The following is a 27,897-nucleotide window of genomic DNA, read 5'->3' on the forward strand; positions in this document are numbered from 1 at the left end:
TTACACCACGTTTCTCAGTCGACGAGAAGTCAGGGAGCGGACATGGGGTCTGCAAGGCGCGAACGGGGCTCGTATCACGCTGCTGATGCAGCCCGCCTTCCTCCTCATCCCATGCAGGAAAAAGGTGTCAGACTCATAGTCGACCACATCCTCAACGAGGCCACTCGGCACTGAAAGCGTGCGCGAAGCGCGACGTTTGTGCTAATCAAGCCTAGAATATACATCCCCCGGTGCCGCGGACGCACTGCCCGACATCGCACTGCGTGCGGGGAAGAAGTTGGGCTCTGCCCGTGCTCGCTGTCAGAACCAGCAATACTTGGTGATTTACGTGTCGTGGACACAGGGCTCATTGAGCAAGGAAGCTGTTTAATTCCAACAGATTGAGTTGCAGTGTCTAACGGACCCGCGAGCCTCGTTGAGGCAATAATCGATTGGAACTATAAATGCTCTCAATCTTAATGGGAGAGGGTGAAACGGGGTCACACGAACCTTGATAACAGGGGTGTGTCACACGAGATGTGCATGGTGTGACCACACCAAAACAAGAATACGGTATGTGGCTAGGTAGCCACTAGTTATGCGTGTATTTAGATTTTACTATATTTATTTAGTATATTTAGGAAAATCTAAACTTTTAAAAATCAGTCTTGAACTCAAACCGAAGAGTTTGGAAAGGCAATAATTATTCTTGGAGTAAGCGGTTTGCGATCCGCTAACTCATACTTGGTTCTTGTAAGGAATGAAAGGTCGGTGATCTAATGTACGCTTCCTCAAGCGCTTAGCTACGGCAGCCCCGCTGCAACTTTTGTGTGAAAGGAGAGATATTGTTACGATGTGCTCAGCAATGGTTGATGTCAAGGATAAAGATGCCGCAGCATTTTGCGTCATCAAAGTGAAGGGTATCTGTAATCGCAGACAGCTTTCATCAAAGGGACAACAGCTGCATTTTGAATGATTCATGCAAATTAAGGCAAACTAAGTGAGAAATTTGCTCTTAAATCCAAGATTAGCATTTATTTTGAAAAACAAAACATCTGGTACGGTACATTAACTATGCTCAATCATACATTTGTGTGTTTACATGACGTGCCCTTCATTACCACCAGATCTTTGGTTCCCCAGAGCTGTCCACAATTACACAAAAGTGTAATGTGTACGTACAGCGCGCACCCATTGCATAACAGCTATAACGACTTCTTATCTTATTACTCTTCCATTAGCAAATTGTACTTGCTAGTGACTAGCTGTTTCCTAGCTTGCTACGAGAACTAATAATAAGGTAAACTTTTTTCCCATCATCTAGAATTATTCCTACTTCCCGTATATCGTTTATCATGGGTCACATGTGGTACTTGCCTTCACTATGCACTAGTTCATGAGCCATTTAGTAGGCGTACATCGATAGTACAGCAGCGTGGGTATCATGATGACAGCGTCCTCGGGCCTTGAGGGCGCGTCAGCAGGTCGCTATGATGACTCCATACGGCTCACTTCGTCTCAAGAGGCCAAGAATGTCGCAAATGACGTAGCAGGTGACGAGTTTGGGTCTTTCGCTGCTGCCGAGCTGCCCTCCGACCCCTTCGGCGATGTTTACGGAGCTGAAACGGACTTTGGAGATTTTGTGAGTCAAGAACAAAGCGGTAATTCTACTCCAGATGACGACAGGTCTTCGTTAATGTTGTTTTCACCTCTAATTACCTCCGAGTCCTCGACAGCACCGCCCGCTTTGTTACCTTCGATAAGCGGCGAAGTCGACCCCTTTGCGGACATAATAGGAGGTTTGGGCGCTGTAACAGATAGAAGAGAAGTAGCAGTACGCAATACAAAAACTGAAGCAAAGAGTGAAAGGTGTGTGACGAATGATATTAAGCCTTCAGCTCGTACTTCGACATCGGCGATCTTGGATCTGGTGTGGGGCAAGACTACGCAGGAGAAAGAAAGCAGTCAGCTTGCAATGTCGTCAAATTCACTGAAAAATGCAGCTGTCAATGTAAATAGAAGAGCTTCGTCACCGAGCGCATTAGGGTTTTCGATTAATTCGGTCACGTTGCCAGAATGTGGTGCCTCCAGCGCTGTAGAGAAAGACTTGTTGTCATTTTCTCCCGTTCATACGACAACTCCAAGTGATCCTTTCGTTGGGCTGAGCAACAGCTGCATCGAAAGCAATCTCGTTACTTCAGAAGTTGACACGAAAATATTTTCTCTGACAACGACGCAGCCGACATCAATTTCAGCGCCGACGTCATTACGTGGATCGTTTGTTTTCCCGTATGAAGAAGTAGTGACGTCAAAAAATTGCAGCGGGGTCGATGAGAAGTCGGCATCACCGCGTGATCCATTTTCCAAGCGCACCACTCGATCCTCTCGCTCGTTGAGCTCTTCTTCCTTCGTCAGTGTTCGAGCCAGGGAAAGCTCGATTGAACATCTGGGTGTGTATTCGTCGTTCAGTGCATCTGCACCTGCAACACATACCGTTTCAGCATATGCTTCTCCTTCATCTGCTCCCCCTTCACTAGACAGCTCATTTGCATCAACTAGAAATTTTTTCGGGCTTACAACATCTGCCTCTGACGACCTGGAAGAAATAGACCCGTTTGCAGAAGCAGGCCTGGCTGCTTCGAATGAAGTGCCTTTAGCTGAGGCTCTTGCTGCATGGAAAACGACTATGGATACAGATGCGAAAGATGAGTCTCACAGACTAATTAGTCAAGATGATTTAACAAATGGTATTGACGCTTTCGAACAACAGTCTGGTAGCTTTACCACTGAACACGAAACAAAGCTAGCAACTGCAGAGGAAGATGACTGGCTAAATGCCGGTTTTCCTACTACTCTCTTATCAGATGTCTGTGACGAAGCATTAAGTAGTTGTGGGTCTGCACGAAATCAGGGAGATGTGTTTGGTATGGAAAAAGCAGCTGAAGAGTCTGAAAAACAAGATTTGATTGCGCTAGCTGAGTCTACCAAAATCGCTGTTGCCGTGATACCCAGTGCTGATGCTAGTGACGATAATGTCGATGTTGCAAGTTTACAAGGTGAAGACACCGAGAGTATCAAGTTGGCCAATGATCAAGTCGTCGGCACAATCGATAAGCAATTTGATCAAAATTCACCTACAGAGATCTTTGAGACGAGTCACCACGATTCCTTTGCAACATCAGCTACTGTCATTAGTGCAGATTCTGCTAGACCAAGCGATTTGTTGTCACACCACGACTCGCTATGTGCGTCCCCGTCCGTTTCAGATCCATACCAAGCAGAAACGAACATCACATCTCGAAACTGTAATGGGTACATTAATGTCGAATCACATCTGGCCGATACAAAGATTGTAAGTGATAACGCTGACATTGACGTTTCTGGCAACGTCGATGGTTTAGTAGTGGCGGTAGAACACGTTGAAAGCGCCTCATTAGTATCAGAAAGCTCACCGTGGAGCTCGTCTTCATCCCCAGCTGTTGTAGAAAAGATGATTATTGAAAAGGATGCTAGCGATTCGTTTGGAGATTTTTCTGGCTCCGTCTCCACTGCTTTTGCCTTCGCACAAAACATGGATAACGAAGATTTTGGTGATTTTGGTGACTTTACGCAGACGTCTGATGATAAGGAAGAGGCTTTTACAGATTTTCATCAGTCTGACTCGCAAATTTCTGGTGAGGACGATGATGGCTTCAGTGAATTTGCTCCAGCTGTGGCTCCAACATTCACAATGCAAAGCGAGCCCGTCTTGTCAGATACTCCTTTGAGCAAGACAGAATTGCAGTCTTTCTTTAAGGAGGCACTCCCAGTTGAGGATCTGCTTCCAAGCTCTATAGCACAATCGAAGGGAAAAGAAGAAATAAACGAAATGGAGGAAGTCCAAGATCTATCAACTGAATTTTATCAAAATGCTTTTCGCAGCATGTGGGATGATTACCTCTCTACCGTAGCTATAACGGGTCGACCTTCTGCTTCCTCGTCCGGATCACTTTCGTCTGCTACTGATTTAAGCACTAACGTGGAACGTGTGCGTCTAGACAGAAAGACTACGCGGGCGTCCAAGTATTTAAAATACGTACTGTCCGAGAAGATTCAGGAAGCTTCGCGACAGAACGGCATCTTTCCGCATGGATCGGAAAGGCATGCAATGTATGTGGGCTATGCTGCCTCGGGAGACGCGGACCGTATGCGTGCTGCTCTCAAGGAATTGCACGAAGCGCTGTTTCAAAGTTCTGTAAACGATGCCATGATGCGGATGGCTAAACAGGCAGCGCTTTCAGCAAAGGCCAAAATTGCCGAGCAAGCAGCCCAACATGCAAGTTCGCGAGGTGGTTCATTATTTTCTACCACGCGCCAGTTGCTCTCACGTGGAGGTAGTGCATCAGGAGTGCATGGTTCTGCGAGTAGTGGCAACGATAATAACGGCGATCATGCTGGTATTGACACTCCCACCAGTGCGTCGGTTCAAAAACTCGCTCGCTTTTCATTGACAACCAATTATGGTGACATTGCCAGTAGTCATCAAGGTGCTATTACTGGAGAAGAAAGAGGGTCGGAAGGTAGTGACCACACCGGACATAGTAGCGAAAGCGATTCGGAAGTAGCAACAAGTGCTGGAGATAATCGAACTCGAGGTCAAATGGTATCAAGTGGCAACATTGGATTAATGAGGAAGTTTCAAGACCGATTCTCATTTACTAGCTCTAAAAATCGACCCCGATGTGTAAATCTTCGACGACATGGTCAGTCGAGTGATGAAGTTCGAAAGATGGAGTTGCATTTAGATTCTATTAGTGGAGGCTTGGACGAAGTAAAGTGGAAGTGTGCCATGTTTCTATACGACGTGGAAGAAGTGGCACACGTGGCACCTTCACAAATTAGCATATTGTCGTATCCTAGCAAGCAACCACTAACGGGCAAGACCGATCGAAGTGCGCTAACTAAGTTAGTAAAACCTCACACGATTTGGACAGTTGATATTGGCGCCAATAATACCGACATGTTGAACGAATGGTAGTGTGTTGTGGTGACGACAGGCAAGATATTGAAAATTTTACGTAACGAGCTTGCGCTACCACTTCCAAGGACTATGAAGTGCATAAAAGCAAACGCATGCTGAATATATTTTTGGCAAATGTCACCGCAATGCCAAGATTAGGCTGAAGTCTCTACTTGACAAGCGTTAGAGACGTAACAATAGCTACACCGCATTTAAAGCCATGTGTATTGCGAACAAAATGATCGCAGCTATTTTCGATTCAAGCATGAGACTGTGCATTTTAAATTAAACTTGAATGATGCTCCATTGTTGATATCTCTTAAAACCTAGTTTCAACCTGAAATGAAAGTAAATGGTGGCCTTGGCACTTCAGATGAAATTTACGTGGACATGTCGGCTGAAAATGCACGCTCGGCTCATGTTGATATGACTTCAAAAAGTAAATCTGCATCAATATTTTACAAGCTTGGCGTAGTTTCAAATGCTTATGAAAATACGATGTTTGAAAACGACCTGGTCATGATTTTTCCTTTGCGGGAAGGTGGCGAGGAAAAAAAAGCTGAACTGTTTAGTATGCAAGCATTTGTTGCTTTGCTTTTGGGAAGTGACCTCAAACACTATTTCTGTCCTTTTCAGCGTGTACTTCGAACCCCTCGATGCTTCCTCGACGAACATGGAAGTGACACGGTGAAAACCAGCCACAGCGAAAGTGGCCAAGAAACCGAAAATAGACTTGAAAGCGAACAGCATTTTCTAGAAGCTGAGTACGAACAGTTTATAGGCTCGACTGGCTTCACGACAGAGCGTCGCTTTTGTGAATTAGTGGCCACGGCCATATCGCGACGTGTGCAGCTCGCATGTGGCTTAACGACGCGAATGTTTCTCAGCTGTGATGGTGACGAAATCATCATGTCGGTGAAATCGGAGAACGATGATTTACGTGTGGAAGCCGATCGTACTAACTACTGTTTGCAGTTAAGCAACAAGCCGTTTGACATAATGCTGCACAGAGACAAAATTCTGGATTTGAAGCGTGAACTTGGATCTGTCGAATGGCAAAAGTCAATAGATCATCTACGAAATAAACGCGGAACGGCCAACGACACGTCAGAGATACCCGAGATGGATCCACTTCTTATTTCGCGTGGCGATGAGTTCCATCCACAAATTCGCCATGCCCTTCGTCGCTGGGGACACAGAGAAGAGGCTGATGGTATGTTTTCCGATCAGGATAATCACAGTCAGACACATTGGAATCGATTTTGGACTTCGATCTTTTCCTTACATCACGACCCGATGTCGTATTTCGCGCCTTTCGCCGACTATCGCCACGAGCCCGAATATCAACCTTATTTTCGTCGCTATCCAATTAATTGGGGTGGTTTTCATGAGCAAACACTTTTCTCTCAGAAAGATCGTATTCGTCTGGCATCGAGCATCGTGGAGCGACACCTTAATTTGGATGCGCTTCAAGATGCAGGGTACTTGAAAAATCCGATGTTTGCTCTTCATGATGAAGCTGCGTTGAACGAGTTTCGTACAACGTGGGCCCTAGATATGAAAATGATATACCAGCCGATCCACAAAATTCGTTACTATTTTGGAGAAAAAATTGCGCTTTACTTTGCTTGGCTCGAGTTTTATACCAAGATGTTGCTTTTTCCATCCATTGCAGGTATTATCACGATTATTTACGAAGAGGAGCGAGACGAAGATGGAAACGACAATAATCGAGGATACTTCTTGGTCGCCTTTGCGATCTTCGTGGTCATTTGGTCGTCAATGTTTTCTGAGTTTTGGAAGCGAAAAAATGGTCTACTTGGATCACTTTGGGGATGTCACGCACTTTACGAAGGCCTTCATTATCGGCCTCAATTTCGTGGAATTAAGAGCTACAATTCAATCACTGATGTCGAAGAGCTTACGTACGAAAATCGAGCAAAGCGCCATCGATGGTTTGCTGTGTCCGTAACTGTCGTTACAATCATGGTTGGTATTGTCATAATCGCGCTTGTTGGGCTTTTTGTACTGAAACATCTTATCAACGACGGTGATACTTCATCGAATATCGACATCAAGTTCCGGACTCCACTGACCTTGGCAGTCACTGTTGGAAACGCTATTCAAATTTTGATTCTCAATATGATCTACAGACTTGTTGCTCGAAAACTAAATGATTTGGAAAACCATCGCACAGATGCTGATTATGAGAACTACTTGGCAATCAAAGTCTTCCTCTTTCAGTTTTGTAATTCGTTCGCTTCGTTTTTCTATATCGCATTTCTCAAGCGTTCAGTAGAGAATTCGTGTTTGTATGGTGATGACTGCATGAAAGAACTACGTGATCAACTGTTGATTCTCTTTGTGGTTCGCATAGGGGTGGGCAATACCACAGAAGTAGCTATCCCGTACCTTAAGTATCGATATCAGCTATACGTTGAGGCCAACGCGCAGGACAATGACCAAAAGAAAGCTCGACACAATGTTATCGAAGCTCAAGCTAAGTTGGCACCGTACGAAAGCAATGAAGCTTTCGAAGATTACAACGAGCTGGCAATTCAATTTGGATTTCATAATCTGTTTGTCGTAGCTTTTCCTTTGACTCCTTTGCTCGCGCTGATTAACAATATTGTGGAAGTGCACGTGGATGCGTCAAAGCTTTGTTTTGGTTGTCGTCGTCCATTTCCTCACCCAGCGAAAAGTATTGGCGTATGGTTCTACATCTTTCGTTTGATGACATATATCACCGTAGGAACAAACGCAGCGCTGATCCTTTGGACGTCCGATTTATTTGAGAATTACAGCAGAACGGTCAAGGCATTAGGCTTTGTTGTTGTTTGTCAAGTCGGATTAACAATCTCGCTTGTTATCGAGCGACTTGTACCTGATATGCCAAATCACCTTCACTTGCTTTTAAAACGTTATGACTATATAGTCGACGTCGTCTTTAAGAATCTCTCCGAGGGTGATATCTCCCACCTGAACGAGGTTTCAGAAAGTCTCGATCTAACAATTTACCCAAATCATGACTGGACAGAAAATAGTCGTGACGTGAATACGAAGATTGGAACGAGCAATCAGGTTAATGAAGTGCGGGCAGCAGGCTATCCTCATCACGAAGTCAAAGTATATAATTCATTTGATAACATTTACAAAAGCGACTACTAATAAAATACTTTACTGCTAATTTTCTTGAGATGAAGCTTATTTTTAATACAAATCCTCAATCTATAAATCGAACATTTTATAGGTGGATAATATCTGTGGCAACGTTATGTAAAAGGCTATACTTGTGTCTAAACTTAACGCGAGTACGTATTGCCTTGGCCACGCTTGCCCGAGTTCTGCCATTTCGCCAGCTTCGGTACTGATTTCCGGTCAGCTTCACCGGCGCGACCCATCTTGGCCGCCTTGCGCTGTGTTAACCGAGTCGCACGTTTCGCAGTAGCCATTGCAGCCTTGTCACCAAAACCGGCTTGATCACGTGGAGTTACCAACGATTGTGACCGGTTCTTTGACTTGGAGCGCAGTGCTGATTTAGCACGAGCACGCACACGGTAATCAGAGCTCTCGGTTGCATCTTCCATATCCACATCCATGTCTTCGCGTTGGCGCTTCCGACCACGAATTTCATCACCTGCTTTCCTTTTTGCTACAACTGCATCTGCGTGTTTCATGTAACTAGTATCCACGCCAAGAGCCTCTAATTCCTTCTTCGTTTGCGTGAGCGTGCGAAGTTTTGCACGCACCTTCCGTGCAACAGACGAGTGGTTCTTGTTCTTGTTCTGACGGTGATTCGCTATAATGATGGCTTTCTTCTCTCGAATACGAGCCAATTTGTCTTTCTGCTCGTCGTCAAGGTCGCTCATGTCCTCATCTACATCCATTGGGGCATTGTTCTCCATTGCCTCGTCTTCCTCTCTCTCTAGAGCCTCGAGACGCTTAAGTATGTCAGGGTCCACAAAGTCGGCAATATTTTTGCCATTCCAGATTTCTGGAATCGCATCCTGTGTCCAGTCGTCGTTGCCAAGCATGCCCTTGTAATGCTCTTTGAAGTCATATGAATATACACCCGCCCCACCATTAGCGTTCATCTTGTCCTTGAGCAACACACGTGGTGCTGCGTTGCTTGGATTGTTGCGAGCTGCGATAACACTGGCTGGAATAGAGATCTCACGCTTCATGTCATCACGAGGTACAGGCATAGCAACGCTCAAGCGATTGAGCACATCAGCCACCTTATTGCCTTTGACCTTTGAATTGACACGATGGGCCAAAAGCTCATCACATGCGTAATTTCTCACCTCCATGACATTCTCCTCGGAATGGTTTGACATTGTGAAAAACTTGGCTTTGGTTTCCTCCACGGCCGTATTAATCATATTTTGGTGGTGCTCTGATAATTCTTCGAAGCGCATCTGGTCGACTTTGTTGCACACCAATACTAGCGGTTTGTTAGCAAACAGCGGGCGGATGTTCTCAAACAGACTTAGCTGTTGCTCAATAGTGAAGCCGCATTGCTCAGAAATATCCATAAAGAAGAGAATGGACGCTTGTAAGTGAGCAAGTGCTGTGACAGCCTGCATCTCAATTGTATTACGATCCTCAAGAGAATGATCGAGGATACCAGGGGTATCAATCACCTGCCACCGTAAATATTTGTAGTCTAGGTGGCCGACGTACAAAGCCTTGGTTGTGAAAGCATACGGCTGGACATCCACATCGGCACGCGTGACCTTGTTCATAAAGCTCGATTTGCCTACATTAGGAAAACCAGTTACTAGCAACGTGCGGGTGTTTGGGTCAATAGATGGAAGACGTGATAGATGCTTTCGCACTTCTTCCAAATACTCGAGTGAAGCCTTTTGTTTTTTTAAAAGTGTACACATTCGACCAAGAGCCGCACGTTTAAGTTGCTTGCACCGATAGAGCGAGTCACCATATTTGATCATTCGAACATAATCTTTAGCAATGTTGTCGATAAGAGCCCGGGCTGTATTGACCTGACCGAGCGCCAACTTGTAGTGATCACGGTCATATAGAATATTAATAAGATCAGCGTAAAACGGATGCAAGTCATCAAGGCGTGGAAAGTCATCAATGATCTGACTAAGCTTCTCTTGGCACGTCTGCTGCGTAAATTTAACCTTGCGCATATAAAATGCGCGAATACGTGAGATGGCATATGTCGGATGGATCACTGTCGGCGTCTTGCGCTGCGTGCGCGTGAGCACAATATCAATAAAGTCATTGGCTGTCGGCACTGTCTGAATCTTCTTAAAGTTGTATACCACCATCCTGACGTCAAAGAGCGAGACTCAATTCTACGTCAATGAACGAGTGGAGATATCAAACAGCGTTATTTGACTTGGTTGGCGCTTAGCAAGTGTACCTGAAATAAGGCACGAGCGTCATGTTCATGTAGCCCACACAAAACGTTAGTCTGTATGACAGGTTTTTCGAGCAGAATATACGCTGTTATTTAGGTCGAATCGCGGCTATCTGGTCGTAGTCCGCATTACAATAATTCGACGGATGCCATGTGGGCCGTGCTCTTTGGCGACAATGAGAACGAAACGGGCAGCACGCACTCAATTGAAGAGACCGTAAAGATGCCAGTGTCTCCACAGCACTCGACCCCGCCCGCGACACCGTCACCCCTTCAATCATCAGCTCCGTCCACACCGCCGTCATTTTTGTCTGAACAACGCGTCAACCCGGTAGTTGATGCGAAAAGTACCAAAAGTGGCAGTGAGAATGATGACTCGGCCATGAAAATGTTGCTCAAACGTTTAAATAATCTGATGGTTAAGGTGGGCGAGCATGAATTTGAAAAAAGAACGTTGGTGGATCAGGTGCGGAGCCCAGAGTAATTTTGACGAAAAAGACGACAATTTAAACATCTTTTGGTCTGCAGATGGAGAAAGAACGTAAGATATTGACAGCCAAGATAGCAGGATTGGAGAAAGAGATGGAGGACTTAAAAGACCAGAATGTGCAGCTGCAGTACAAGGTTGAGTACACGTCGGAACCGATGCTCATGGAGCGAGTACAGGATATCACTGACATGCGGTAACTGTTTCTAGCAAGAAAAGGAGTGCATATACGTTTTAATTTGCTTAATGTTTATGTCAGTGATGCGTTGGCTGCAGTCAAGAAGCAGCTGGAGTTGGAGCTGCAGGAGAAGGACGTGGAGTTAAAGAAGCTTAAAGCTGCAGTGGCGACGAAGGACAAGGAGCAATGTGAGCTCCGTGACGATTATCAAAATCAATTTGAAGAGCTAATTGCCGAGCGCGAAGCGGCGAGGAAGGAGGCCGCTGATGCAATTCAAGTCGCAAGCAAGGTTGCTGGTGAAAAATATGAAGAGCAGTTAAGGGAAAAGGACATGGCTCTTTCGACAATTATAGCTGAAAAAGCAATGCTTGAAGCTTCTTTGACTGAAAAAGAGCAGGCTCTGTGTGACTCCAAAGCTGTAGCCGAAGACTTGAAGAGTAGTCTAGATGAAGCTCAGACGCAGCGCATGATGGACGTAAATGCTCTCGAGCAGCTTCAACTAGAGCTAGACAGGGTTTCTCAAGAATACGAGAAGTTACAACGACTGAAGATGGAAGGTCAACACGAATTGGAGACTTTAGAGAATCAGGTCAAAGAACACGAAGGATTTGTAGCAAAATCGGCTCAGGAGTTAGAGGATTACAAGCACGATTGTGTCGAGTTGTGGAAGATAAACGAGGAGTTAAAGCAGCAAATTGCTTCAATGTCGGCGGATACGATTAAAAATCAGGCAGAATTACGCGAAAAAGCGCTTTCAGGTCAATCTGTACTCGAAAACAAGGTTGTGGATCTAGAGAAACAGCTTGAGGAATTACAGGAAAAGCTTGATTGCAAGAACCAGGAAGTCGCGAAGTTAGTCGAACTTGATAACCGTACTCGGTATGGCGACGAAGCATCGATTGAAAGTGACAGGCTTGCGGTGGTAGGAGGCGATACTGACATTATCAGCGTTCTTACGGAGCAAGTTGCTACTGCTCAGCGCGAGCTCACCGAGGCAATGGAATTAAATTTGCACCTAAATAATCGTAATGCTTGGCTTGAAGAGCAGTATCAGATGCTTTCATCAGTGCAGTCTGAAGGGGATGAGGAACATGAAGAAGCAGGTATCGCCAAACCTTCGCCGGAGAAGCGTATCATGCTGTTGGAGCAAGAGCTTCAAGAGGTGAGACGTGCTGCCAACGAAAAGGCAGAGCACATTTCGAATCTAGAGCATAACTGTAGTGCCCTCTCAACTGAGTTTGACCGTCTTCATTCCGCCCACGATGAGCTGATCAAGGTTAAGCAAATTGACGAAGAAGCACTGAACACTTTGAAGCAAGAGATTGAATTACTCCGCGCCTCTCAAACTGACGCGGTTGAAAAAGGTCACGAACTTTTTTTGAAGGAGCAAGAAATTGCCAAGCTGGGTTGTGAGATCAAACGCCTTCAGAATATTGAAAACCAGTTGCAGCATTTGCATGAAAAATTTCGTAAGGCGCAGACTGATCTCGCGGAAACTCAAGGCGCTAATGCAATCTTGCAGCAAGAGCTTGCCGCGCTACAAGATATTGCTGTTGCTGCCTCAAAAAGTGATGAGAAGGTGGCTTTAATACAAAATGAGCTAAGCCAGGCTCGATCTGAAAAGGATGCGATTGTGAATCAGTTGACGCAGTCGGAGGCTTCCGTCAATGAGCTGAAACTTAAAATTCAAGAATTTGAGTGTACTGTGAACAACCAGAAGATTGAAATAAAGTCGTTGGAGCAACAGCTTCAGAACTTGCAAGATATGGCTCAGGAAAATATGGAAAATTCGTTTGAACTTCAATCCAGCCTAGAGACTACGATGGAGGATTTGGCGAATGCTCAAGCTCATTTGCGAACCGAGCAAGAAAACTGTGCTAGCTTGCGGCAGTCCATTGCAGAGATAGAACAGTCGTCCATTCCTCGCGCTGATTTGGATCGTGCTCAGAGAGAGATTGCACAACTGGAACAACAAATTAGCCAATTTCACAGTAAGGAGCAGTCATTAGAGCAGCAATTGCTGGAGGCAGAACACTCGAAGAATGCGATTGCTGCAGATTTACAGACTGCTTTGTCAGAACGAGTCGCTGCCGAACAAGAGCAAAAAAGGCTTCAGGAATTCTATGAACATAAACTTTCTTCTGCTCAATCCTCTTTGAACGAGCTGCAATGCGCGAACGATGATCTGTCGAGGTCAATGGAACAGTCGCAGGCAAAGGCAACGCAAGCTGAGGAGCAACTTAATGCGATGCGCGCACACCATAATGAAGTGCAAAAAAAGCTTGAGACTCTCACGAAAAAAAATCTTTCGTTAATCTCGGAAATTCAAAGCATGCGTGATGAAATTGAGAAGCAGCAGCAGGTGTCACGTAGTCAAGTCGCACAACTTAAGTCAGAACATGCCGATGTCCAGCGTCAATTGGCAGAGACCACCCAAAGGCTTCAAAGTAAGGATGCCGAGCTCGCTGCAGAATCACAACGCAACCAATCTAATGTGGCTCAGCATAAAGATCTTCTTGATCGCTACAAGGCTGAAAAAATGTCTTCGGACCAGCAGTTAGCACAGTTAAATGGCGAGTGCGAGAATCTTCGCCAAGCTCACAATGAAAGTACTTCGGCAATGAAGCGTTCTCAGCATGAGCTAGAGCAGATTCGCGCACAGCTAGCTGCGATGCAGCAAGAAAAGTATTCACTTGAAACAGAACTAGGCCAGCTTCGCGGATTGAACGATGAAAAAGCGCATCTAATTCAGACAATGGACGAGTACAAGCGTGTGAATCAGCGACTGGAGGGAACGAACCGTGAGCTTGAAGGATTGCTGCAGAAATCGAAGGCATATTGTGAGGATCTGTCTCGCGAAAGTGACAAGAAGGTCAGCCGCATTCAAGAATTTGCTCGTCACGTGGAACAGGAAGCACGAGATGAAATTGACCGCATTGTTAACGAAAATAATATGCTTCGGGATGAGCTGGAGCAACTCGCTCAGGCGCGTTTTGACGAAACTAATGCACACGACGAGCTTCGCGTAAAGCTTGCGGAGCTGCAAGCCGAGAACAACGTCTTGTCAGCGCGTGCGCATCGTCTCACGCAGCAGCTGTCACAATACACCGACCTTCCGGATGATGACGAGCTAGCTGCCGCGGGGCAAGGCCAGGCGCCCGATTTGTGGGAGCTGCTGTCCTCGGGTATGGAGCAGCTTAAGGCTGACCTTGAGCTTGCAAGCAAATACGCGGCTAGTATTGACGCTAGCAGCGTAGACGGCGGTATTGGAGACGATTCGTTTACTGTTTCTAATTAGTATACCAAGCCGAAGAGGGCAGTTGTAAATGCAATGTTTTTGGTGATAATGGTGATTAAGTCTGTGTATAGTTCTGATCTTTATGCTTCGGCTGTAGGATGCAACTATATCTTTTAAACCAGTTGGTAGTTACTCGTTCTCGAGCACGCTTTCAAAAGGTGACTAGTTTACGTGTGTAAACGTTCTTTCTGGTATGATTTAATCTTGTAAGTTTGCAAGGGTTTTGGCGATTGACTTATGACTTTATCCTACCCCAAATATCTAAACAGTCGACTTTGTCATCGAAATGCGTCAATCTACAACGGTGTTACAGATATCTCACGAATCCGAATCGTAGTAGCAACATAAGTTAAATGATGATGGAAATAGAGACCAAAAATGCTTCGAGAGATTTGGCATGTGTTCTACTAATTCTCATCCGACCGTTAACTCAATAACTTCGCGTCATCAACTAAATTAAATGTTATGGTAATCGGTACGATAGCAACGAGGCTCCAATGTCTCATCATAATTTCGCTCATTTCGGAGTACACCTTTGCGAAAGCGCTTCTTTTTAGAGATCATATTGAGAGATATCTGCCGAGTAGTAACCTGGATCGCTCAAGTCTTGTTTGTATTTCAATTAATAGGCAATATGGACTCTTCACTTGAGCTTGGTAGAATTAGCCGTATTTGAGAAGATAACAAGTGAGATACGCGAGGAAGTAAGAAAAGTGGATTTCTGTAGCAAATGGTGTGGCTCATCTTCAGTACGAAAGCGATAGGGATCTTAAGCTAATTTTTTATGCAGCGATCCGTAAACCATATCATGGAAACTGCACTCGTAATCTTTGATAAGCTAAATATGTACCCTTTATACAATTCTTCTTATATTAATAGATACATTTTTTTGTGGTAGCGAGCTGTCAAATATAGGTGAAATTTTCGGTATACCGGCTGCAATTTTTGGAAACGTCAAATCTATTTCGGATCCAATGTCGAACAGTTATTACACCATGTATGGTACGAGGGGGACTGGAATGAACGCCACCAACCTCAAGTGACCTTGCTCATAACCTTTTATTAACAAGAACACATTCTGGGAGCCGTTGAAAACTCTGACATTAACACCTACCACGCCTGTTGCTGCAATTGCTAAACGAAACACTATGAGAGAATAACCAATTGAGTTAGTGGCAGCTGCTTTCGACGTCGAAGACGCCGATATCTTTAATTGTCGCAATTTTACATCGTATGCTGCACTGACAATCGCGCTTGGAGCCTTTGACGCTTTGTTGTTGTGCTGCTAAATACCTACAGACATGGTATTGAAAGCAATGTACAACCTTTACACGAATGCAATAAATTTGTGACATCGTGTCGTCCGTGGATTTAAATGCCGCAACATCTGAAATTGTTTTTCGTGTTGATATATCGATTACAACGCTTCTTGTAATAATAAAAAATGACCAACAGATTAAAGTAGACACAGGTGATCTTTTTGATGCATATATCTTCTGTGCAGCACTTCCTATTAACTTCCATGCGACAACTTACCAATCAGTGCCGATGTAGCCATTTTTTGGAGCTGCTCATCATGAGAAGCGGCGATCGCGATAATTTGCCGAGACACGACGCAGACGCGGGACGCGCCATTTAAATTGTTCGTGCCAGTTAAATACTCAAGAAAACGACAGGAAAGAAGACATCGCAGTGAAGCGCCTTCGGGTCGCTATCTGTCTGTCACAGTTGGAAGTTTCAGAACCTACAAAAGCGAATTGGCGATGAGTCCCGCCATTTGTGCAGCAGGCGGTATGAATGTAGCGCTAGGCTCGTCTCCATCTACAGGATGGAATTTAAGTGTACAACGTCGAGATCGTAAGCTCTGGACGGTTGCGGCTGAGCGATTGGAGGCCGACGTGGCTGTGTTGCAGCTCACGCTTGTAGATCTAGAGGAAATACTGAAACAGCTCATGGGCATTGCACTACCTAATCCTCGGATCCGAGGTGATGAAATTGCGACATTGGTGACAGCGCTAGCTCAAATCTTACCATTAAGTTCAGGCCTGTTAAGCTCGGAATATACGCGGCTTGTACTCAAATGTTGCGGCAAGGAGAGAGTATTGTTCTCGAGTGCACAGTTGCGTGTTGTCATGACATTTTTACTAAAGTTTATCAAAACGTGTCCAAGCTGGTATACGGCTAATTCAATTCGCGCACTAGGCCAAGTGCTTCATGATAATGCTGATCGGGCAAGTAGCGAGTTTGAATTTCTGTTTGCTGTCTTAATGAAACATTTGGATCCATCGGGTGTGGATATTGAAGCTCGGTATGCTGCCACGAGCTGTGTATCGAACATTTGCACGCAAGCTGGAAAGACACCCGAAGTATACCACTACTTTTCGTCGTTATTGCGGATGGTGGTGGAGAATTTTCGACAGCAAGCACTCAGTCTTATTAAAGGCCAAAACGATCGCATTCTTGTCAAAGCTTGCACTTCCAGTGTCAAGTGTATCTTTACGATAATTAATTCTAATTTCGACCGTCTTAACGATCGCATTGCCGCAACACTTCCCAGTCTACTCAGCTCCATGCGTCAAGTTGTTGGCTATGGACTGGTGCTCAAGTGCGATCAGAACGATTTCGTGTTTTCATTGCAAGAAGAAATACATCCCACAGAGTCAGATACGTCAATATGCGGGTCTGACAATAGCACTGGAGGACGTCAGGTCGGAGAGTAAGTAATGTGCTCAAATTTGACAAGATTTTCTTGTATGTATAGCTTTAATTTCAATTTTTTTTTTTGCTTTAGCGGATTGCTTGCGCGGCTACGTATCACTGTGCTATACACTTTGGAAGCGATTGCCCAGCACTTTCCGAAAGCTATAACATCGTCAATGGGCCTCTATCTACCAGAGCAGACAACGCCTTACATGACATTGTTTAACAATGCTCCTTCAGTTCTCACGCTACTTATCATGGATCCAAGTGAAAAGGCTCGCATGACTGCTGCCAAATTTTTAGATGCGTTTTGGGAAAAGATCCCGCTCAAGATGTATTTTCGACGCGCGTCTGGCACTGCGACGACTTCTCTGCTCACGTCGTCAATGTCATTTGCATCTATGCCTAAACGAATCTCATTGATGTTGTACCAAATGCACATAACTTTGGTGTATTGTATACAGCACGAAAAAGAATCAACCCCACTTGCTCAGATCTTAAAGGTGAGCGGCTTGCAAGCCTATTGTCAAAACGCTGGTATTCATATGCTTCTTTTGTAGAGTACGGCATCAGTGATTCAGCATTTTCCCTATGGAAATGTCGCTGCAGTGCTAGATCAGATGGAGCTAACGCCAAGCTTGGGGAACGTCTTGAAAGCACTTGCATCGAGTTTATACGTTGCCGCAGGGTCCACTGGTGAATTTGAGTCGTTGGTTACGAGTTGATAAGTGTGATTTTTTGCTGATCTGATGTTATTGTTGACATATAGACCATGGTGTGCGGATGGCAAGCTTGTCATGTATGTCAGCCTTGCTTAATGTTCAAGAAACCCTTCCTTCCATCCTGGATTGGATGGTTCATACTAGTGACACGGATGAAGTGATACGAGTTGCGCATGTATCGATTGCATGTGGCACATGGCTCCTTCGTCGTCGATCGTTTGTGAAAGAGCTATTGTTTTTGGCATCTAGACCTGATGATTCGTCACACACACTGCTGCGTCTGGAGGCCATGTCACTTTTGTCTAAGATTGCCAAGAACTATACGCCTGCTCTTAGTGCGAACTGGCAGGGTCTTGCAGAATTCATGCTGGTGGCTTTTCAAGATATGGACCCAAATGTTCGCTTACAAGCGGTTAAAATTCTGGAAAATTATATCAAGGGAGGGGGCTGCAGCTCAGAAAAGGCTGTAGCAACCTGTGTAATTTCAGAGAACTGTCGCATCGACTGCTTAGAGTTTATGGCGACACATTTGGTACGAGCTTTCTATGATACGTCGCATCACGTCCGTGCTAGTGTCTGCGCATGTTTTACGCTATTGTCGTCGCAAAATTGGGCCTGGTTAGGAGAAAAGAAGCAGCCTCGAAGACTTCCAGTATTGGCAGCAAAGAGTGGTGGCTATAATGGCGGGGGCTCGAATGTTTCGTGTCTGGAATCTTACACGCGCATTTTTTTGCAATCCTCAAAAGACAGCTCACCTGTCGTTCGCGCTGCTGGATTTCGATTGTTAGGATCGTTATGTCTTGCGCCAACATTTAAAACTCGTGAATTTGCAAGTAATGTGGTGAATTTGGCTTTGGATGCTCTCAGTGATTCGACTTTGAACGTGCGTGTTCGAGCTGCTTGGGCTCTTGGTAACGTCTGCACGACTCCGGGACCTGAGGCAATTGGGGAGCTGGAGTCGCCTTTGCTACCGCCATGTGCATTATTGTCTTCATTTGTACCCAGTGGTGAATCATCGTTGTCCTGTCCATTGTTATCTTCCAAAGTGCTTTACGATCTTTTGCCAGCTCAACAATTGCGACAAGTGATCGAAAAGATGCTGTTATACATCAACGATAATGACAAGGTGGCATCGAGTGTGGCTCGCACGTTGGGACTAGTTTGCCGTTGGATTAGCTTTCCGCCATTCCGACGCACACTTAGCTCGTCAAAAGATCGAATTTCGATTGATGAGCTCTTAGGACAGGCTATGGTTGTGCTGGCTGGTAAGATCAATGCAGGCTCACCCAAGGTCCGATGGAATGCATGTCACGCTATTGCCAAAGTGCTGTTGTGTCCTACTCTTCCACTCGCGTCAGTGGCGTGGGCACCGTCCGTATTTCAATCACTGCTGACTGCGGTTGCCCAGCAGGAGAATTTTAAAGTGCGAATTAGTGCTGCCACTGCGCTTCGTGTTTCCCAAACGCGTAGTGCATTTGGTTCGTTCTTTCAGTTAGCGCTTCGAGCCACTGTAGATGCACTGGAGACGGCGTCAGATTTGAAGGATGTGACCGAGTTCCGTTACAAGGAACAATTGGAGACCCAATTGTCTTTTACATTGGTTCACTTGATTCACATTGCAACTGTCGAAGACGATTCGTTGATACTGGAAGCGCTAAAAGCAAAACCACGAGGATTTTTGTATGACTGGCTGCTGCATAATCTTCATCGAATGGTTGCAGCGATCGAAAGAGAGAATGACGGAAGTTGTGGTGTAAATATTGCTGCAAGTGATTTGACTGAGGACAGTCGCGCCGGAGGGAGTGGAGACGCTCACGATGTCAATCCCATCAAGAAAGAAGAATTATTATCAGCAGTGTGCTCGTTATTGCGCATTTTGGAGCGCCTTAATACGGATAAGGCATATGCGACTAGCTGCGTTTCGCTATTATACGACACGAAGATTGGACTTGAGTATGATGTTCTCTATTCGAACGAGGATATTCCTTTTGAGCTATAATGTAAGCCAGCAACACATAGCATACCATCGAAGGGCACACCTGCATAACATATGACCACATCATCAACTAATGGTACACCAACATTTATAAGGCATTTGTTTTAAATTTCGTTAAAGACTTTGCGATTAGCAATACTTATATGAACAAATGCATTTGGTGCTTAAGTTCGATTGTCAGCTACTATTTCTTAAAGATAATTACAAAATGTTAAGTTCGAAAGTAGTTCAGCTCCCACCTCGAAAGCTCATCAAGTTTTGTGTTGTGCGCTTTAGTCTGCGTCTGCGGGCATGGCGTTGGATGCGAATGCGCTTTCTCACCTGAAGGTATGATGTGTCGATCTTTAATGTTCTAACAAACGAACCAATTGATTCGAAGGATGTGTTTTCCCTGATCAGGTGAAGGATCTACAGCGAGAGTTGAAGAAACGAGACCTGGACACTAGCGGACTTAAGGCGATGCTGCTTCAGCGTTTGAAGGCGCATTTGCAGCAGGTTTCAATAAGTTTAATGTGCGAAAATCACTTTATATTACTACATTCTGATAAGGGATATGCAGGAGGAGCTGCAAGAGGAATGCCGACAAGCTGATTACGATAACGAGAAGAAAAGTAAGGAAATAACGGATAATGACAAGGTACTCAAGACTGTTGACGAGAGAAAGGATGACGACAAGCACGAGTTCACGCAGGAGCAGAATGGTGAAGGGATTTTGCGAGTGAAACGGGACGTCGAGGCAATTCTAAAGGACAAAGACGAAGACGCACCGAACGTCAAAAAGGCAAAGCTGACTACAGAGACAGAAACCATTAGTTCGCAACCAGAAAATGAAGATACGAAACCTGCGATACTTGCGGCAAAAAGCCTGGATACTTCAAAGGATACAGAAGATACTGCTGAGTTGTAAGACGATTGCTTTGTTTGATCTTACCAACCATCTGCTTCACAGGTGTCTCTCTTTTAATGACAGAGCTACAGAGACCAGAACAACACTTCGGATCGATAACTTTATCAGGCCATTTACGCTCAATGCTGTCAAGGTTCTAATGATTGATAAGAAAGGCTGCGAGTCGTGGAGATGGTAACTAATGTGGTTTGCTTTGAAGACTCTTGTGCAAGAACTAGGCAATTTTGTTGAAAATGGCTTTTGGATGGATGCTATCAAAACTCATTGTTTTGTGACGTATCCGACTTCCGAAATTGTGCGTTCATGTAAGTGTATTTATACATGTGTTCTGATTTCGATCGCATTCATGTATTCAGGCTGTAAAGACGAGTAAGTCCTTAAACGGCAAGGTATGGCCTCCTGAGAACGGTCGTTCGCTTCAGGTTAAATTTGTTGATCATACGGCTATGGAGGTAAGAGTTTAGCAGCGTTGAATCGGTCGTTTTTTGCTTACTGTGCACTTGACCAGGTCGTGCAATCTGGTGAAGCGAATATACCGAGCCAACCGAAGATTAAAGATAGTGAAGTCACACCATCAACTCAGCGACAAGGTAAGTTATTTGTGTTTCAACATAAGTAGCGAATGGCTAATGGCAATTATTCCGTCTAAACCAGTGGTGACTATCGACGAATTTTTTCAAAAGACCGAAACAAAACCTGTACTCTACTACTTGCCACTCACTGACGAAGAAGTCAAGGAGAGAAAGCAGCGTCAGGGTCAGCAACCCATGGGCCAGCCGCGAAAACGTCGCCATCGAGGCGGTCGTAAGCGGAACAGACGAGGTCGTTTTCGTCGCTAGTGATGACACATCTCATCATGCAGGTAAACAAAACTCTGTAGCTCGATTTAGTATGTTCGACGAGGATGAGTACCTTTTCCAGCATTAAAAGGGCTACACAGATGTCCGTCGTCCGTAGCAATAATATAGAGCCAGTATCCTGCATCTCTCCTTGAGATAGCGTAGAAATACTCTTCTTTGTTTTCTGTAGCTGTTCTTGCCTTTGTAATCAGCTGGTAGACTTGCATAAAGCTCAAATTTTGCTTCAAGAGCGAAAAGTCGGGTGAGAGCGGTGCTGCCTATATGATTCGAGTTTCGCGCGCAAGGAAAGGCATTTCCCTAAGCAATCATAGATAAAGTTTATGTCAACGCTTGAGCCACCACGTGAGATTCGAAGCCGATTGAATATTCAGGCAACGTCTAGGTTGTATCGAGAGCCAACTCTGGGGTTTACAGCATCTAGCCACCACTCGACATTTGTCAGTTTTCTGACGTTGTAATTCGAAGTAGAACTATCCTATCCAGATTTCCATTTCTTCTGCATTCGATTGCAAAACGGCGACAACTTGGGAACCTGGTTGCCCACTTTGATAAGCATATTGCTCACAGCTAAATTGCCAGCATTGACCTTGTGTAACAGGTCTACAACGTCTTCACAGAGCGCAAGTATCTGCGCTTTTTCATCGTTGGAGGGTGTAAATTCTGCACAATCATCGAAGATCTCGCAGAACGCCACAGCACGTAGAACACCAACCAGTATTTGCTCAGTGTGGGATGCAATGCGAGGCCATGTAGCAAGTACAGTCGCTTGTAGCGCTTCAAGTGTTGTGACCAAAAAAGTAACATTGACACTCTCAAAGCCTGCAATCAATACTTTCAGTAATGGTTGTAGATATCGAATTGCATTAAGGCTGTGTGGGGCGCCTTGGCGAACAATCAGAACTTGCAAATGTCGGACGAAAACCACCCGGATAGAAACATCAGTGCAAAGACTCGTGTCGCGGAGTAGACGAGGTATAAATCGATCGTAATGCTGAACGTTGCCAGCAGCAGATACCTTGTCAAGCGATTCTACGAGACAGTCAAGTAACACGTCAAGCGTTTGTGGCTTGCGAGAAACGAGTGCAGTATGAAGCACCTCCAGCAATACATCTGAATACCATCGTAGCTCTGTTAGTGTGACATTATGTACAATATGACGCAGCATACGTGCACCAATGAGCTGCGTTGAGTCTATCAGATCATCCACAAGCGGAAACGTGAGCGCCAGCAGACGGCCGAGTAGATCCCCGCCCAAATACGGAAATGGTATTTCTTCTACCAATTGCAGCATAATCTTCTTGTTGATCGACGCTTCCGCCACCCATTCCTCCTTCTTCACGTCTTGCGAGCATAGTGCCACAATCTGCGAGGCGTATTTTGCTATTAAACACGTTCGATCTTCAGCTTTTGTGAGCTTCACAGCCTCATCCAGCGTTTCCTCAGCAATTTTAAGACTTTGGATAAGATCAACACTAGAAAACTCTCGCTTATCAATAAAGTAGCACGCTGTGACCACAAACGGTAACCACCGAACCAGATCTTTGTCATTCTGTAGCTCTCGACGCCTTAAGCGAATTACAAATGCATTCAAAACGTTGAAAATTGGCTGCAGATGATCGTCAAGTACCACAACCTTTCCTTCTTTATTCACTTTCGTTGCAGATCTTGTAATGTATTTGATGACCACATCGCTGAGAGATTTGATGGTGCGAACGACATTGTCGAACTGTGTCTGAAGATCAAAATCATCGATATCTCGCAGCTTCTTTGCCAGCTCGTTGATGTTCTGCAATTCAGTCGTCACAGACAATGTGTCAGGATTGTCAAAAAGCAGAACATCGCGTAAAGTCTCAGGCGAAATTGAATCAAGCACATTGACAATCTCTGTGGAGGCCATGTGCTGCTTTTTGTAAAATTGTCGCGAAGTAGTGGTGTTTGTGTTCTCCTAATTTCTTAAGATTTTACGTTGATAATTAAATTAAATCCAACATAAAAATGGGAAGTATCTAGAATATACTTTCATGGTATGCAATAAACGACTAATTACGTAAGAGTCAAAGACATTGAGTACAGCTCTTTCAGACATGGTGGAGCATTGGTTAGTCACAGACCCACCTCTGCTTGAATTCAAAACCGCTTCTAGCGCAGGCACAAAACTATGACAGATCCAACACAAGACATGGAGTTACATTCTTAGTGCGTTGAGAAAAGCTTGGTTGGGCAAAATCGGCAGTAAGTGGCGGACTATGGATAAGGCAGGAAATAAGTGCTCGTATTACGCGGTCTTTAGAATGTATCTGATGAAAAGAATATTCAGTTTGTAAAATTGATATTAGCACCGATGGGACGGATAAAAGCGACTGTATGTCACGGTTTCCAGCAGAATAGATTGTAGGCGTTTCAAATCCGTTGATTGAAGAGGAAGGATCGCACCATTTATATACGGTTTATCCTTGTCACGATGTATTGATACTGCTGAGTCAGTGAAACCGAATGAAGCCGCATTGTACGGAGCACTGATACTCCACGGGTTTGTTGCGTATGAGAGCTCAAATTCTAAAATATACCAACTGGATCATCGACTGCGATTACAAAAAAAATCTTTGGGAATCTTTTAATGTAGTTGATGGTAAGCTGTGGTGGTTTTTATATCTTTGGCCCCTTCGCCGTGAGAATTCACCACGCTATCATGAATTGAATCCGTTAGAAGTAGCCTACCGCGCCGCGGTGGGTCCCTTATACGCCTATCGTGCAAGCCTTCTGATTACTTAAGAAGCAGAACAAACGTTTTTTTTCGCGGTGCTTTGATAAGCCGTGAGTCCACATCTTCTTAAAAACGGTTGCGCTCCTGGCGGGGGCACGAAAGTGTGATATTTTATGGGATTGTCCAAAATTGGCGAAAGTTCTAATGCTTCGAAGAGAGCAAATTTAGTAGAAACTACATTTGTAGCAGTGTCAGGATGATATAAAAGCTGTATATTGATCTCTCAAATGTGTATCTCTGTCGATATGAAAAGGGTCGCTTGATTTTGTCCCTGGATTCGTCACTAGGGATCGTCAAGGATAGCTTTCAGCTCATGTCTAATGGGCCAGTACTAACGTAGAGTCGACTGGGCATCGCGGTTTACCGTACTAGAGTCTACCGAGTTGTTCGGCGATTGTAATTCGCGAGTATAAGGGCTGACCTTCAAAAAGAAAATTAATAGATGTGGTGGTCAACACGATCGTGAAAGAAATATCACTAAACGAAACGGCGAATCTACACGGGAATAAGTGACGAGAGAAATTCTCTCTCAAATGGAGTGACTTAAGATGTAAAGGGTCCCACACGATGGTGTGAAAACACAATGGTGTGACTACACTTCAACAATAAGTCAGTATGTGGCTGAAAATAGCCAGCAGTTATACATTTGGTTAGGTTTTGCTACGAAGATAGGAAAACCCATAGATTCAGATATAGGGGGCTCTGCCGCAGATAAAACAAAGAAATACAGCTCACTTTTAAAACGGAAGATTGATTTAGCCTTGGGCTCAGCTTGTAGTTACTATTGGAATAACCGGATTGCATTCCAAGTATAGAACGAGGTCGTCGACCTTAACTAAGCTTCCTCTAAGAGAAAGATCTACAGCTGCCCCGCTGCACTTGGTAGCACTTTTAGTGCTGACTGACCCTATGTGAGGATGAAGCAGCTCTCCTATTTGCCTTAGGCATACAGGACGGGATCTCTTGGCGTGAAACACCTCGCTTCAGAAGGAACTGAAGCGATCAGCGCGCGCCTTTAGGCGTTTGCGTGCTATGAAATTGCTCTGTTAGAGCACCGGCAGCAGAAGATGTCGGCGTCGACTACGTCCATGACGTCACCGTCGACGACGGATGACTACCCCCCGACCCAAGCCGCTCATGGTAAGTGTGAAGACCTTCGAGGGCAAAGATGGCAAAAATCTCCTGCTCTGGGTGAAGGAGGTCGAGATAGCCATGGCGTCCGCCATGATCCAGACCGGGCAACAGCGCGTGGCACTAGCTATCTCCAAGCTTGGGGGTCCAGCGCGAGAATGGACACTAACGTGCGACACATCAGTCGGAGCGGCGTTTTCCTCCTTGACGGCGATGAAGATGCAGCTTTCACGAGTAATCTTGCCGCCAGCCAGGTATATCAACTGTGATTGTGTGCTTGCCACCCGACAGGAAAAAAAATCGGTGAACTCTGTCCAAAAGCTGCGTACTCTCATTGCCGGGATGGCAACCTATCCACTCACCGAGGCGATCACAGTGACCGTCTTTATGGAGGGCCTCCACACTGGCGTGGCCAGAATGCAAGTCTTCCGTGTGCTCCCATCTTTTTTTGAAGAAGCAGTGAGTATGGCATTGGATACCACTTTCAGCTCTGAGTCGAGACGACTCGTTTGTAATGAACAAGTAGCTCGTCGAGCGGGCCCGAGCCGATGGATCTCAGCAATACTAAGAAAGAGGCGGCAGAGCTTCGAGCTGCCGAGCAGCGATCGAACACCCGACGATATTTTGCTTGTGGAGACACCCGTCTTCGTTTCTCACCAGTCGCGGGGAAACGACAACACCTAGCAGGCGCGGGGCGCCCAGCTGGGGAAGAACTTAGTTCAGTTGAGCCTCAAAGAGGTAGAGCTCAGCAGGGCTCAGCCCCGAGGAGATCTGTGTGTCTGCCCGCTGAACGTGTATGCCAGTCGGGCTTGCTGGTCGTGGAAGCGACCGTGAAGAGCTTTTAGAATCCATGGAAGATCCTGATCAACTTCTGGGCGTCGGGCAATTATGCTCAACGCTCCACAACGGAAGAAAGTCAGCTGTACGCCGAGGCGCTGGAAGCGCGGTTGATCGTCACTGTTCGTTTAGCGACGGGGACTTGTGTCACGGTGCCGAAGGTCCCTGTGGACCTCAGCATCAAGTTTCTTGACTTTGATAACGTGGAACGCTGCTCAGTCTTATACTTAAATTCAAGGTTGACCTCATTTTTAATATGGCATGGTTTGAACACCTTGAGCCATGGATCGACTGAAGGTCGAATACCTTGAGCGCTACGCGCACGTCTCTTGAAGGGCTGTGTGAGTCTTGAACCGACTCTTGCTAGGAGGGAAAACACTATTGGCGCGGGCACTAAATCGAGACGATCAACGTGCTGGAGATCGGAGTATCCGAGTTGGTGAACACCAAAGGTGTATTGGACAGGAATCCCGAGCGAGGCTTACGGGCTGCACGTCGAATTCCACGTTAATCACTGAGCGCTACTCGAGTATCGGTGCCGTTGCTACAGACCATGCGTGGTATGGTCGGGCAAGGGCTGAGGCATCGAGGGCTAGACCCTAGTGATGCATGCGGAGCGGCATGTAATCCACTGATCACTGCTCACGTTTCAAAGCAGCTGCTGCATGCCATGAGTGGCATGGTCGGATGAGGTTCAAGGTATCTTGGGCAAAGCCCATCAGATGTGCATGGGGTGGCACGCTATCTACTGGACGGAGACTGCTGAGCTAGCAGCTCTTCGAAGAATGTTGTTTATAACACCAGGGTTCCGGTGGAGCGAGAAGTGGGGCTAACACTGGACGACGTTGAGTGCGTGTTCCCACTGGTCTCTCCAAGACGTACAATCTCTGAGGTGAGGTAACGGCAACGCCCTATGCTAGCTGCGAGACGCCGGGCGACTCTGGCCCAGGATGTGTCTACCGTAGACGATAACGCACAGCTATCCACCCTCGTCAATGGTATGACGGGGAAAGGAGACGTCGACGTCACCCTTGAGACTATTCCTGCGGTGGATGCTCTTCTTGAGCTGGATTCGTTGTCCTTCGTAGGGTACAGCGGTGCCTTGAAGGCAGGCGTAGCCGAAGTGGTCATCATACGACCGGAAGAGGAGATTAAGTCGCCGTCGCTTCTGGATAAAGCTATCCTGGAGGACACCAAGAGGGTGCTGAACGCACGATGCTTTTTGTCGATCGTGAAGGATCCTTCGGATCCGTACTATCTTTTGATAAAGGGATTCACAGACGTCGTCTCCCAAGACCCGCCATCGGTCCTACCTCCGGACCGAGGTGTGCGTCCTTAGATCGAGATTTTTCACTACCAAGATGACCACTGAGTGGGGTGTCGTGGGTCTCATTGAAGATATAGTACTTTAAATTCGTGACGTATTCGTCGAGAAAGCGCTATAATACAGCAATTCATTATTAAATGAAAAACTGGGCGACCGTGAACGCAGTTGCGCCGACAACATTTTGTCCGAGTTTCAAACTCTGTAGCAGCACAACGCAAATATTATCACCCGCGCACGCGGCGCGATTCAAATTCGTCACGGATGACGTCGCTGTAATGGTATGAGCAAGGTCATAATCAGGTCAGTCTGGCGACGCATCAGCC

At 45.6% G+C, this 27,897-nt stretch overlaps 8 protein-coding genes across 8 annotated transcripts; 6 read left to right on the top strand and 2 right to left on the bottom strand.

The window, feature by feature from the left end:
- Positions 1-1,426: 1,426 nt before the first annotated feature.
- PHALS_09406 (uncharacterized protein) lies at positions 1,427-4,996 on the top strand (the record flags this gene model as incomplete). Its single annotated transcript, XM_024722415.1, has 1 exon — positions 1,427-4,996. The coding sequence occupies one exon, from the start codon at positions 1,427-1,429 to the stop codon at positions 4,994-4,996; it is 3,570 nt and encodes a 1,189-aa protein (XP_024571648.1).
- A 324-nt stretch (positions 4,997-5,320) lies between these two features.
- On the top strand, positions 5,321-8,146 carry PHALS_09407 (Protein required for meiotic chromosome segregation; the record flags this gene model as incomplete). The annotated part of the gene is made up of 1 exon (XM_024722426.1): positions 5,321-8,146. One exon carries the CDS (start codon positions 5,321-5,323, stop codon positions 8,144-8,146), a length of 2,826 nt encoding a protein of 941 aa, XP_024571649.1.
- A 134-nt stretch (positions 8,147-8,280) lies between these two features.
- On the bottom strand, positions 8,281-10,275 carry PHALS_09408 (nucleolar gtp-binding protein 1; the record flags this gene model as incomplete). The annotated part of the gene is made up of 1 exon (XM_024722437.1): positions 8,281-10,275. One exon carries the CDS (start codon positions 10,273-10,275, stop codon positions 8,281-8,283), a length of 1,995 nt encoding a protein of 664 aa, XP_024571650.1.
- Positions 10,276-10,518: 243 nt separating this feature from the next.
- On the top strand, positions 10,519-14,330 carry PHALS_09409 (uncharacterized protein; the record flags this gene model as incomplete). The annotated part of the gene is made up of 3 exons (XM_024722448.1): positions 10,519-10,833; positions 10,896-11,050; positions 11,114-14,330. The coding sequence occupies 3 exons, from the start codon at positions 10,519-10,521 to the stop codon at positions 14,328-14,330; spliced, it is 3,687 nt and encodes a 1,228-aa protein (XP_024571651.1).
- Positions 14,331-16,093: 1,763 nt separating this feature from the next.
- Positions 16,094-19,751, top strand: PHALS_09410 (HEAT and armadillo repeat-containing protein; the record flags this gene model as incomplete). Its single annotated transcript, XM_024722459.1, has 4 exons — positions 16,094-17,046; positions 17,122-17,533; positions 17,591-17,726; positions 17,800-19,751. The coding sequence occupies 4 exons, from the start codon at positions 16,094-16,096 to the stop codon at positions 19,749-19,751; spliced, it is 3,453 nt and encodes a 1,150-aa protein (XP_024571652.1).
- Positions 19,752-20,039: 288 nt separating this feature from the next.
- Positions 20,040-21,582, top strand: PHALS_09411 (Acinus (induces apoptotic chromatin condensation); the record flags this gene model as incomplete). Its single annotated transcript, XM_024722471.1, has 9 exons — positions 20,040-20,075; positions 20,148-20,243; positions 20,308-20,651; positions 20,719-20,788; positions 20,855-20,950; positions 21,012-21,107; positions 21,164-21,245; positions 21,310-21,459; positions 21,518-21,582. 9 exons carry the CDS (start codon positions 20,040-20,042, stop codon positions 21,580-21,582), a joined length of 1,035 nt encoding a protein of 344 aa, XP_024571653.1.
- A 408-nt stretch (positions 21,583-21,990) lies between these two features.
- On the bottom strand, positions 21,991-23,412 carry PHALS_09412 (Armadillo-type fold; the record flags this gene model as incomplete). The annotated part of the gene is made up of 1 exon (XM_024722482.1): positions 21,991-23,412. The coding sequence occupies one exon, from the start codon at positions 23,410-23,412 to the stop codon at positions 21,991-21,993; it is 1,422 nt and encodes a 473-aa protein (XP_024571654.1).
- Positions 23,413-24,056: 644 nt separating this feature from the next.
- On the top strand, positions 24,057-24,287 carry PHALS_09413 (uncharacterized protein; the record flags this gene model as incomplete). Its single annotated transcript, XM_024722493.1, has 2 exons — positions 24,057-24,144; positions 24,223-24,287. 2 exons carry the CDS (start codon positions 24,057-24,059, stop codon positions 24,285-24,287), a joined length of 153 nt encoding a protein of 50 aa, XP_024571655.1.
- Between the last annotated feature and the right edge of the window lie 3,610 nt (positions 24,288-27,897).

Source organism: Plasmopara halstedii (genome assembly GCF_900000015.1).
Source record: "Plasmopara halstedii genome assembly, contig: Scaffold_42, whole genome shotgun sequence".
Classification (NCBI taxonomy): domain Eukaryota; phylum Oomycota; class Peronosporomycetes; order Peronosporales; family Peronosporaceae; genus Plasmopara; species Plasmopara halstedii.